Source organism: Rhinolophus sinicus, linkage group LG02, assembly GCF_036562045.2.
Source record: "Rhinolophus sinicus isolate RSC01 linkage group LG02, ASM3656204v1, whole genome shotgun sequence".
NCBI classification, from domain to species: Eukaryota; Metazoa; Chordata; class Mammalia; order Chiroptera; family Rhinolophidae; genus Rhinolophus; species Rhinolophus sinicus.
In genome coordinates, this window is record NC_133752.1 from 51,954,011 (window position 1) to 51,967,940 (window position 13,930).

General features: G+C 35.1%; 1 protein-coding gene across 1 annotated transcript in view; it reads left to right on the top strand.

Moving 5' to 3' along the window:
* The window catches only part of ANTXR2 (ANTXR cell adhesion molecule 2), a 141,511-nt gene that overhangs the window by 24,535 nt on the left and 103,046 nt on the right, over positions 1-13,930 (top strand). The window contains exon 8 of the mRNA XM_019720146.2: positions 12,986-13,046. Within this exon, the coding sequence (XP_019575705.1) occupies positions 12,986-13,046 (61 nt within the window). The remainder of the gene's footprint in view (positions 1-12,985; positions 13,047-13,930) is intronic.

Consider the following 13,930-nt stretch of genomic DNA (forward strand, 5'->3'; position numbering starts at 1 on the left):
GTCTAGAATCAACTTCTTAATCAGCAAGGATAGGTGTTTACATTTTGGAGCCTGTCTTTGTTGCGGTTAAAAAAAAAAGAAACACTGTAGTAGTTCTGTCTTTCATGACTTCAAAAGCAAGGGACTGAAAAGGGTTTTTGTTATGAATATTTTGCATGTTAACAACTTAATACCTTTTGTAAAATTTATTTGATTTAGAAAATCATTTTAATGCTCTATTTCAATTTGGAGACATTATGTCATTTCAAAATTTTTAGATTTCTATCCATATCTATCTAATAGATTTCTGTCTATTCTATGTAACATTTTTTTGGAATATTGGTTTAATCTCCAATCTTAACTAGTACTTATGAAAGTTTAAAATTTATTGTTATCTCAAATAGGTACTGGTGAAAAACTTTCCTTCTTTTTCATCCTTCTTTTACCATTATCTAATTTATTCTTCTATTTACTCATTTATTGAGCTCTTACTGTGCTTTGGGCTTGACTTAGGCTTGGAAGAGGGGACACACACTTAAATAAGACAAATTCTCTGCTCTAAAGGGGCTTGAAAATAATGATAATTTGAGATTTGGAATATGACGCTGTCCTGCAAGAATTATAAAGTGTGGGGATTTGGAGGAGGGAAATTTCAGTGAGTCACCCCCATGTGATACAAAGCAATCCTATAATTCAACTCATGTTAAATTGCCAATTTGGTTCAAGTAAAGTTGACAGAAGGATGGGATACGTTTGGTTATCTGAAGTTATGACAGGTTTTTGTGGTGGGATTTGAACTGCACGCCCACAATTGGAGTATATTTAGTTAGAAACAAGGAACACAGAACTTTAGGAACAGTCTGGGCTGCCTTGCTGAGGCACAGGAGGGAGAGTGGCTTGGCTTGGATCATGGAGGGATATGTGGTATAAACGTTGACAGGTAGGCTGGATCCAGATCATGGAGACCCACTATTGTTCGGATGGGGTATTTGCACTTATTTCATAAAGAATCAGGGAACCATGGAATATTATTAATTCAGAACATGAGATGTTCTGAATGTTTAGAAAGAATACTCTAATGGTAATATATAGGATAATTTGGAATATGGAAGGGTATGCTATAAATCTCTTGCAATAGCCTTTGAGAGACATAAGAAAACCTAAGTAGTGGAGACAATATGAGACTGGGAACAGGAAGACCTGAGTGTGAGTTCCAACAATGCCACTGCCTAGCCATGTGACCTTGTGTACATCCTATAATGTAATCTCTCTGAGTCTGAAACTTTTTATCAGTCAAATGGGGATAATGACATTCATTTCATTGGATAGTTTTGTGAATTAAGTGAGATAATGATTAAGAATGATCTAACTCAGAAGGGCTGGGCCTTGAAACATTGGGTAGGAAGTTAGGATAATGTAGGATGAGGTTATTAATCCTTCTGTAGGGCAGTCCACTGAGAGAAACAGCTGGCATTCTAAATAACCAATGACTTAGGTCTAAAAGGGCGTAGATTGATATGTGAGAGGATCAAATCTAGCAAGTGGGCTATAACAAAGATTTCTAGATGGTGTCGTTACCCAAAGTTAAGTATTTGTCTGTGTCCTAGTTCCAAATCCTCAGGCCATGGGACTACATCCCAGTCAACTGGGAAAGGGGAGTCAGTATTCCCAAGACAAAAGCTAGTAGAATTTTAGGACCCTGCATTCAGAAAAGAGCCACAATTCTCGTGAGGGAACCTATGGTCCTAATTCGTGATTTAGAGTAGAAACCTAGTTGTTAAGGGGGAAACAGCATCCCCAATGGACCATATTTCCTCAGGGGTTATTTCAGGCACTGGGATTCTAGGTCTTTTGTAATAAAAGTAGGTCAAGGACCTTGAGGGAAATGACTAATAAACTCTCTGCCCTGGTCAGAACCTTGTCAGGGACAGGGTGGGGCTCACCCTCTAGTATAAAACTGTTTTGCTGAGCCAGGCTCTGAAGTCTCTGGCAAATACTAGCTGGCAGCTATTAGTTGTTGTTATTATTGTGAGGACAGGGAAACTGGAAATAAAAAGGTAAATCTGGGAAGCTTTGAAAAGTTGATAGAACCTGAGAGCTCCCTGGATATATGATGAAAAGGATAGAGAGGGAGTCAAATGTAACTTGGGCCTTCTCCCTGTGACTAACATGAATAACTAAAAGCAGTGAGAGTGGAAGCTGTTTTGTACAGAGGGGCATGGAGTAGTAGAGGACTGGTAGAAGGGCAGAGGGAGAGAAGTTGAACTGGGCCTAGGAAGAAATCCTGGTGGGGGGTTGTCCCTTAGGGAAGTGGAGGTCCAGTGAAATGTTCAGGTCAGAAAACTTCACAATTTCAGTCATTGTTCCTCCTCTTGTTCTTTCTCCCCTCCCATGGCCCACAAACACAACAAGGATTTTTGGTTTCTTGGAAAGGTGAGTGCAGGACTTTTATTTGCAAATGGAATTTTATTCAAACTAGTATAGGTCAGACTGAGATATGAGTACCATGTGGTTTCTGGTTCCGTGTTTCATTATGCAGTGCTGTATTAGAAAACACTAAACATTTAAAAAAGCCAGGATTGGTGAATAATATGGAAAGGAAAATCAAAATGCTCTGTGGAAACCTTCCTCCCTTGTTTTTTTTATTTTTTTATTTTTATTATTTATTTATTTATTTATTTTAAATAAGACCATGGGATATTTTCTCTTTGCAATTATTTCCACAATTTTTTTTTTGATAGAGTACCTCAGAAAGTATTAAGCAGAAGAGATGAATCAGTTGTGAAACTGATTTTTATAAATAACCCTGATCCAGAAGAATTAAGAACACTGCATCCCAGGTGATGGCAGCTAATGCCAGAGTTCCTAAGTACTTAATGGAGAGGTACAGGAGCATAAATAGGAAGGGAATGATCACTCATTTGTGTAGGCCCTTTAAGGAACACAGTAATAGATTCTGTAATACATCTAAAATATTTTTGACATATATTCTAGTAAGGCACTCCCTTCTAAATTCCAATGAACTAAAAAATAAAAATGGAAAATTTGCCTTAAATTACTCTTCTTTTGCTGAAATTTTATAATGTTATTTTAATGTCCATTGTCTAGTGCTGTATTTGCATTTGTACTATAATTTTACTTAATACTAACATTATTCTTTTTCTTTATTTGGTTGGGATTGTAATTTAAGGAAATCAAGTCCACTTTGAATAAATAATTATAGTTTTTTGATATTTTGTGAGAAAACAAAACTGGTGACATTAGGTTACATAGCCAAAATTAGTGCCAAATGTTTATTTCTTAACATTAATCTGTTGGGCTACAAAAGGAGATGACTTATAGAGCCTCACCTGTTCTGGAAAGTAAATTCAATTGAGTAGAAGGACATTGAAAAGGAAGATAAAATGGTTAAGATTTATGACTAAATGTGCCATCAATGTAAATTATAATGGATAAATGCAGTTAGATCTTATTTTTCTCAGTTAGATCTTATTTTTTCACCCAATATTGTAATTCCTAATTTATTCAGTAGCATTTATTGAATACCTGGTATGTTCAAGATACTTTTCTGAGTATTGGGTGACAAAAATGGATGTGGTACCCTTGATTTTCTGAGCTCAAATTTTAGACATGTATGTTTGCTGGTAAAATTAATAGAACTGATAAAACTTTTTTTTTTTTTTTTTTTTCTCTATTCTTGTTGCATAGGAAAATATTTTATTTGACACTGGAGTTTGGAACATAAAATGGACCAGATATAGACTTAAAATGCTTGGCATATATGTTTAACATTTCAGTTAATAAAACATGAGAGTGGGCAAATAGGGCTACGTAATATGAAATAATATATGCATCAGAGTGAAAAACATGTCGGGACTCAATTTATTTAAATTCTGAAACACAGTGCATTTATTATTACTCTGTTCCATAATTTCCATGCACTTTTTGTGGAAAGTCTATTCATCCTTTAAGAAAGCACTAAATGATTATTCTGAGTTTTTGCTAACCAAAAGAAAATAAAAAATAAAAAATGGAGAGGCAGATAAATTTTTGTTTCAAATTGCAATTTAGTTTTGGCAATTTTCTTTGTTATAGTGAGAAAGGAAGACCTAATGTGGTTTGCTATTAAAAATTACAGTTGTGAGATGTAGAGGAACTTGAATGTCATTTGGGTTTTTTGTTTCACAATTTATGATATGGGCACATTTTCACCAATAGTATAATCAGAACTACGCATCTGTTAGGTTTGGAACTGAGAAGAGTAAAAGGCAATGATTATAATTTACGTTCTTCCCTAGATGTCTCAGAGTAAAAGTTTGTTTAGAAATTTGTCACTTGTGCTTATATTACTCGCTTGTACTTGCAAAGGAAGAGAGAATCCTTATTTAGAAATGGGTCAGGGCAGAACATGCTGAATTGAGCAACTGGTGTTTTGAAGCTCCAAGCATTTTTAAAAAACAAACTCAACTAAAACATGTGATTACAAATGACAATTGTTTTTTATTGAAGTATTACCTCTTAGAGGAAAATATACTTGGTAGGCTGTTTGGTAGCTAGAGAGAAAATAAAAATTACATCTCTGTGTATTGAAAGGTGAAAGGCAAACAAGAAATGACTGTGAGAAACATCTTTCCAGCTGTTTTAGCTGCTTATTTTATGCACATGTGTGGCTAATTACTAAAGCTTCATTTTGTTGAGAACTTTAGAATTAATGTTGTGCAGTGATTTTTCCTTAAGAGATTTAAACTTGGAATCCTTCATATTTGAGATGAGCTCCTGTAGTGCTTAAAGCTGCTCAATGAGTCAGAAAAAAAATGCTTGCGTTTTAGACCTTATTATCCTTACTGATATTTTCTGACATGCTATATGTCATGGAAATTAGCAGTTTATATCTGTTAAGAACACACCTAGGGTGCTTGTAAATTATCTGTAATGTTCTGTTGTAGGTGGTATTAAACATCCAAAGTTGGTATTAGAAAATTATTGCTATGATGAATATTTTGAATTTTTAATAAAATGTTAAAAATGTTGGAGATGTTAGGGTATCATTGTATTTAAATATAAGGAAATAATCTATTTTGAGGGGAAAATCCTTATTATTTCGAATTGAACTTAAAAAATGAGATCAGAAAGGAAATCATTCACGGGGAGTTAATATCCTTTTTCTCTTATCACATGTCCTATCTAAATTAGCCCCTTTCTTCAAATAAGATATAAATCTTAAATTTGTGGGGGTTTTTTATTGTTTCTTTTTCTTTAAAAATTTTTCCTGCATCTGGCTCAGTAGGTATAGAGATCCAATTGTAACCCTACAGACAAACAAGATAAGAAATCGCTTTGTAACCAGTGGGGTTCTTGGAAGACTTGTATCTCTGACTGAGCTATGGTCCCCTCCTCCTGCACATCCCCACCCCACGCCCAAAATCTTGCCAACTCTGGCTTCAGAGTGCATGTCTGCCACTTGTTACCTAGTATGCAAATTTGGCCCACAGTGAAATCCTGCAATATGACCACACGACCCCAGATGTAGACTCAATCCAAATTAATTTGAAACATGCCTGGTGTCTAGAGTGAAACACCATTCTGATACTTCATTCAAGTGGCATCAGAGAAGGGACAACACAGTGAGATCTACTTTCATCTCCTGCCAAACATCTGTAATCTCAGGGGGGGTCAGAAGGCAGTATGGTCAGAGCTGACTCCCAAGGCTGCATCTGGTCTTAACTGCTAACGAAAAACTAACCCAGAGGGAGGCATTAGCAACCTTACCTTATTCTACATCAACCTTACCAAATAGAGAAATTCCATGAAATTGGTGTTTATAGTGTTTACTATTCTGATTATCTGAAGTGTACAAATAATGTATCAAAATTGTATACAACCAGTTAGAAGCAACAGAAAATAAGTAATTAAAATTTGTTAAGGTGAATGACATTGTTCCACCTGAAATGACATTGTTCCACCAAACAACTTGGAAGATGGGAACTGTCTGGATTTTAACTTTCTTATGTTCATATATGGTAGGCTTTTTAAAATAATTAGTTTCAGGTATTCAAAACAATGTACTAGTTAGACATTTACACCCCTCACAAAGTGATAACCCCTCTCCCCCAATCTATTACCTCTCTGACATCGCACATAGCTGTTAAAATTCCATTGACTCTTTAATCACACATTTTAAAGGAGGCATTCAAGATCAATATATTTTAAATAGGAAACAAAGTTTTGATGAGAGGACAGTGACTGTCATTATAGAGACTAAATATTTAAAAATATCTTTACGTATTTTATTCACAGTTTGGGACAACATGTTGGAATGTAGAATTTTTACCCAAAGTACCAGAATTTGAATTCCAGTTACCAGAGGGGACGGGGGAAGGTAGTGGAAGAAGATGGTAAATGGGGTCAACTATGTGATGATGGAAGGAGAACTGACTCTGGGTGGTGAACACACAATGTGAGATATAGATGATGTATTACAGAATTGTACACTTGAAATCTATGTAATTTTACTAACCGTTGTAACCTCAATGGATTATAATTTATAAAAAAAGAATTCCATGTACTTTAACATCTTTTTTATCATTGATTTTCACTGGCTTATAAATACAAATTTTGCAGATGGTCTCGTATATACCAACAGCTACTCTGTCTTAGACTCTTGGAAGTTCACGCCTTTATCTCCTATCCAACCTGTGCCCTGTGGGTGCAACTATAGGTTAAAAAAGGTTTAAAGACCCTGTGGTTCACAAATGTAGGAGGGAAAGAAACTAAGAAAAAGAAGAATAGAGAACAGACCTCCTTCGGGCATACATGTAGGCAGGCCTCATTTTCCAATGTTGGCATTCCATTTTAGAAAACATGTTCCCTCATGCTGCTTGCATATCTTGCTTTACTAATGGTTATGCTGCCTGAATTTCCACGGCTAAAAAAACCCTTTTGAGTTTTCCTAGGTATAATCCTACCTAGGCTCTTGGAAGGATGACATTCACATTCACATATTAGTATGAATGAATTCGTGAAATGCAAACAGCTGCATTGAAATGGACTATTTTAGGAGGTAGGGTAAACCTGGGTAGTGATTGTGTTTAGTAAAGGAGTACCCCTGTGAGACAGGGGTGTGGGGAGCAACAAAGACTAATTTAGTCTCTTTCAAAAATTTGCCTAAGGTCAGTTTCACATCCAGAAAAAAAACACAGAGTAAAACCAAACAAAATAAAAAACCCCAAACTTCTGCCTCCCAGTTCTAAATGTCTTTTCTGTTCCCAGAGCTCAGGGAAGTTCTATAGTTTTTGAACAGTGGCATTTGAAACCTAAATGCCACTGGTGTCATTACTTTTATGAAAAAAAAAAAAATGTGTTCTAAGATCTAATACCAAATTAGTTTTTCTAAACACAGTTTAATGTTAGTTTTCCACGTGCTTGCTGTGTCCCCAAACAGGAGTTAGGACCTCTGGTAGCCTGTGGTTCTACTATGGCATCTCTTGTCTTTTAGGTTCTGGTTGATGCTGAGAAGTAAAAAGTCTAAATGTTTTATTTGTATAAAATAGCTTTGAGATAGAAAGCAGTAATAAAGTAAGACAATAGAGAAAAAATAAATAAAAAGAGAGACAGCCCTATGCATTTGTGTATCCCACATACTACTAATTCATAGGATGATTTTAATTTATTCAAAGTTGTGGTTTTGGGAATTTTAAAACAAACCTCTAAAATCCCCAACAAATAAAAGTCCAAGATTAGTGACATACTTTCGAAGAGAATAAATAAGCTATATTTTAGATTGTTTTTGATAGTATAAAGGGAGTCCAGGCAAAACAGGCAGATACATTTTAATAGTTTGTTAGATATTAGGATTTCTAATGGTTAGACAGTCAAAAGTATGGAGGCTCGGAGAGTGCAATGGTTATAAGAATGGGCTTTGGACTCAATCAAACCTGAAGAGATCTGGCTCTACTATTTAAAATTAGTTGTTCTAGGACAACTTTTAAAAATCTCTGTAAGCCCCTTTTTCCTTATCTATAAAATGGGCAGAAAAACTATGTATTCATAAGACTTGGGAGGATTAACTGAAGAAATTCAGATAAAGTGCTTAGCACAGTCCCTGGAACATAATAAGTGCCCAACAAATGGTAATTATTATTACCTTTGTTGGAAATTCATTTGAATTTGTGACTACTGATATTTTTACTACATTTAGAAAGTTTGACTTTTGTCATCCATATTAATATTTGAGGATTTAAAAATAAGGATTAGGAATAGTGTACATATTGTTTGCATCTTAAATATTCCTTAATACTAATGTCACTTTTTAAAATTTTTTTATTGGGGAATATTGGAGAACAGTGTGTTTCTCCAGGGCCCATCAGCTCTAAGTCGTTGTCCTTCAGTCTAGTTGTGGAGGGCGCCACTCAACTCCAAGTTCAGTTGCCATTTTCAATCTAGTTCTAGGGGGCGCAGCCCACCATCCCACGTGGGAATTGAACTGGCAACCCTGTTGTTACGAGCTCATGCTCCAACCAACTGAGCCATCTGGCTGCCCCTAATATCACTTTTTGTGTGAACTGATAATTTTGTGTGAACAGATATTTCAATAGTATACTTTTTTCATGGTGAGCATCAAGTTCTTTGACAACTTATATACCAGGGGTGCCAAAAAATATATATACAAGTGGACACTTTGGTCAGTGTTGCTCAAGCTGTAGTTCCCCATAATCAGAAGTGTCTGGATGCTGATGGTAACCACTTTGAGCACCTCTTGTAATTGCAGAAGTCAAACGTGACTTGTATTCATGTTTTATTATCAGTATATATTGAGTACCGTGTTTCCCCAAAAATAAGACAGGGTCTTAGATTAAGGTTTGCTCCAAAAGACGCATTAGGGCTTATGTTCAGCGGATGTCATCCTGAAAAATTATGCTAGGGCTTATTTTCTGGTTAGGTCTTATTTTCGGGGAAACACGGTATTACAATTTTAATACAGTTTTCCTTTCTTGAAATGTGTATACATGTTTTTGGCACCCTCCATATATATGTATCCCAAAATCTCCAATGATGCGATTTTGCATCTAGTGTATACATGACTTAAAGTGCCCTAGTTCCATTAACAGCATTGACTTGTCTTTAAATTTAGTCTATGGTGCTATTAGCTCTCTCTGAAGTCAACTAAAGCTGACCTTTAGTGGAAACTATTTAGTGGAAACTATTGAGATATAATGAAGACAGATGGCAACACATATTTGAAGAAACATCCTTACAAGATCTTCTGTTGCATTAATGATGGAAGTACAGAGTATGAAAGATAAAGTATCAGTTATCATAGATGGGACACCTGATCCAATGTTCCAACAATCAATAACAGTGTTTAATTTGGTAAAAATTAACTAAAGTGTTTAAAATATTTGTCCCTCTCTGTCAGTTGTCATTTAATGGTGACAATTTTAATATAATAGACTCATTTTGATATCTTCAACATTTGAACTTGTGCAATTACTTGATGAGAATGGATTATGAACTATTTTGTATTTATAGAACTGATTGTTTAAAAATTTAATTATGTAAACTTTTTGCATATAAGCATTAAATTATTTCGACTTCTAATTGTTGTTTTAATAGAAGAACATGGTAAATTCTAGATCAAAAAACTCAAATTAGAAAACACATTATTATCTAAACTTTCTTACACTTTCTTCTTTCTCTTCTCTCCCGACAAAATTCTCTTTCTCTCTCTGGTTATTTTTCATTTGGAAATGGTTTGGATGAACTTAGTTTCAAATTTTGGGTCTGGATTTCTAACATTCAGAATTTATTGAAGGACTAGGTGCTTTTTCCTGTAAATCAACTTTCTTCTGCCTTGTCTTAATCCTAATATGGTTGTTGTTTTGCTTCCTAGGTAGACATTCTTAATATTCTCATTAATTCATGCATTCAGTCTGTGTTACCTGTCGCGTCCTGCACGACAAGATCTGTGGGAACCAAGAAGGGCGGTGCAGGGTTAAGAAAGACAGTAGCCAAGAACAGAGTGCAAGTGGGGCCAAGGGACTCAAGCCTCAAGGACTGAGCCCCGAATCGGGCCAAACGCATAGCTTTTATTCATGGACATAGGAGGAAGTAAAATAGTTTTTTCCATGGTCTGTGATGTCTGTGCCTGCTGGCTGTTTTCCCTAATTGTCCCCATTGTGCTCCAACACATACTGTGCCTTCACAGGCACATAATCCCGTGAGATGAAGTCATTATTTAGAAACCATCTGATAAGAGGGGGGATGACTGACATCATTCCATCGGGTCTCTGCTCTGTGGAGACACTTCCTTTGGTGCCACAGGATCTGTGCTGGGGAACAACCATTTTGGCAGCTATAAGACAACAGTTACCTATGCATTTGTTGGTTGTGTGCATGTATAAAAACAATGGGTGGGTTCTGAAAGCGTTGTTTTTCTATACTCAGAGAGTTTGTCTTCTAATAGAGGAGGTGATTCATCCACTCAAATAATATGATGTATGGTCCAAAGAAATTTAAAAAATTAAAATAAATTTTAGAGAAGGGCAGGTAATTGACTGTGGGGAATTCAGCTGCTTTGCATCAGATGGTGATGCCACTTTTATGACTCATGTTCTAAACTGTTTGCCTTTCAATGAATGTGTTACCTGAATCACTTCTCAATTCAATACTATCATTTCTATGAAAACTCATTTTATTAAAATAATTAAGTACAAATATTAAACACATGTAAATGTATTCTTATGTATAAATGTATATTATACAAGTTACTGCAAGATATAACCAACCTTTACTTATTCTTAATCTTTGAGTAATGTAAATTGACTTATAAAATCTCAGACTTGAGTGCAACATAAATTGACTAATGACCCTTAACTTTTTCTTTAAAATAAAAATACCTTAGAGGGGATTAACAGGGTTTGGCTACAGAGATGTAAATCATCAGTAGTCCTTGAAGGTGTTTATTCTCCAGTCTTAAGGAGAGATCCATAAGGAGAATTGCTCATTTGATCTTGCTATTAGAGCTATCATTTAAAAAATGTTTTGGTAGAGTACATCAAATTAAAAGAGAAATCAATATATACACATTTGTCTCAAATATTATGAGACTTGATTAAATCATGGCCAATATTAGTATGAGAGAGAAAAACCAACATAATTTTAGTTCACACAGGTCATTCTGGGATGCATGTTCTTTGATATGGCCTTTAGAAAATCTCTTTGTAATTTCTTGATTTACTTTATTCTAAGGAATTTAAAAAAAATGATTTCTAGTTCCAACAGATTCAATCTTTAAACCTCTCTTATACTTTCCCTTGATGCTTGAAATGTTTTCCAATGATGTTAACAGAGGCATGGCTAAAAACTAATAAAGAGATTGTAAACTTAATGGCGCAGTCAGTCGCCTTAATAGTATCTATTTTAAAATAAATTTCTTCAGAATCGCTAGCAGACAAAATAGATTTGGGGGTTTTGTGTTGTCCTTTGAACTTCCATTTTGGTAGCTCAACTGTTCCCACTTTTATCTTAGATCAACCAAAGTTGAAGCTATAATACCCCCTGCCCCCCGTTTTGTTAGTTGGAAACTTTTTAGCTCCGTATTCCTTTAGCGAAGCTTTTCTATTCTGTTCCCTTTATAGTCTTGTTATCTGAATTATGTCAAAATGTTTAAAGATGTTAGTGATTTGAAATACTTTCCCTCCAAGAGGGCACATTAACCTTTGACAGTAGTCTTCAATTCTTACTTCAATTCTTAATTGAACCATGGTACTCACTCCTTGAAAGAATGAGTGTTGATTATAAGAGATCAAATAGCAGACCCAGAGGGAATGTTTGGGTACTGAAAGATTTTTGGGTGCCTGTGCAATCTCTTTGGTCATTTCTGAATTTAAAGAGACCTGATCCAGAATTTCTCAGATATAATTTTTACTATATTTGTTTCCTAATCACCAAAGCTTCAATCACTATGTGAAAAGTAGATTCACGATGAAACAATCTGAAAACCCATTCCATGATGCATATTCAGCAATAAAAAGTCCCTGATTTGATCCAGCTGATTTTTAGAGTCTGGCTATTTATATTTCCACTGATATTAAACAAAGCATCGAAAGCATTATTTCCTGCTACAGTCCTTCCTTCCTCTTCTAGTTATGAGCAGGAGATGCTAGAAAACACTGTACATCATCCGTCTTTAGCTTCTGTCAAGAAAGGAATGTCTTTCAAAGATCATCTGGAATTTGTCTGAATTTGATAATGTCGTGCAGAGCAGTTCCAAAAATAAAGGCAGGATTGTCATGTCCTTAAAAAACAGCTTATTTCATCATTGTTGTTTTTCACTTGTAGCCTTGTGCCTTGTTTGGTGGTTTCTGTTTCTCAGAACAAGCTAAGAAGAGCCATTCTATTTCTGTGCTGTGGGAATGCAGGAGTAAAGAATCTGTGTTTTTGAGAATAATATTTGGCTCAGAAAAGGAGTCTGTGTTCTGCAAGTGTAATGTCTGATGCGAATGAGGAGTATTCGCATCCATGGGAATTGAGTGAGGCTGAGAAAGTGAATGGAAATACCCCCGTCAAGTAAAGAAGTGTTTATTTATTGGTATTGTATTGAACCTCTTACTAGAAAATATTAAATTAGAATAAGTAAACAGGAAGTCTGATATGCTATCTTGTTTTTGCTTGATGGGGAAAGTTGATTTTGTGGCTCTCAGGAAATTTTAGTTATCGTTTTGTATACAAGGCTACTGGACTTGGAGGGAACAGCTACTTTATCTGTGCTTATCTGTATTTACTTTAACCAAATAAGCATTCCTACAGAATGTAGTCTCAGAAAATATTCTGAAAGACAACACAGAAATTTCTAACAGCTTGGTCGCTATATATGTGATAGTTAATAGATTTTCTCTGCCATCTATTGAGGTTAAGGGGAGGACCTCAAGGTTATTAGTAATCTTATAATTTACTTCACATGTTACAATTTACGTCCCTATCTTGATCTTTTTTATTTCCTTTTTAGATACTAGCTCAGTCATGCACTGAAATCCTGGAATTGCAGCCCTCAAGTGTCTGTGTGGGGGGTAAGTGGTTAGAATTTAAAAATACCATGTAAGAAAATGTATTTTTTCCTCATTAAAATATATGATTTGAAACTCATGTTGGAAAGAGAATAGCAAAATTAACTTTTTTGGCATCTTTTTCTGTAAGAATTTTTAAATAATTCCTTGAAATATTTCTATTTTAAATTCACATTTTTAAGATTGGAGTGTTATTTTAAATAATGAACATATTGTGTGACAGGCTTTTAGAATCTTCTGTATATTTAGTTCATGTTTGAGACCTTTCCCATGACAGATAAAATAAAATATGAAATTTTTTCTTTTATCTGATTATACAGTCATGTATCTGTAGACTTGGAGCTCCATTGCCTAATATAATATAATATGACTACAATATGAATATAATATAATATAGTATAATATAATATAATATAACATAATATAATATAATATAATACCTGGTCGTGTTTTACTGTAGACTTTCACTGTAGACTTTGAGCTCCATGTAGACTTTGATGGCCTGGCCCAAGTGCAGAATCAGCTGGTTCAGGGCATATAAGGAAGTGACTTATGGCTGAATGGCAGGAAGGAAGCAGGTGGCTTCATTAGCTGGTGCTAACAACACACTCAGGTTTTAACACTTCAAAGCCATCCTGACCTAAAGAGAACGTGATTCTCTTTGGCATATTCTATTTCTTCTTCAAGTCTGACCTGGAGTTCATTTTAACCTGAATTTACTTAGAAAAGGAAAAATATTGGATCTGGTGAGGGAGGAAATATGCTGTGTTATTTACCATAGAGCCTTCCAGCTGCAGGACATGGTATTAGTTCTGCTTCTTTTAGTCTCTTTAATTAATGCTGACTGAGATGTTCAAGAGAAATAGTGCCTTCGAACATCCCAGCAG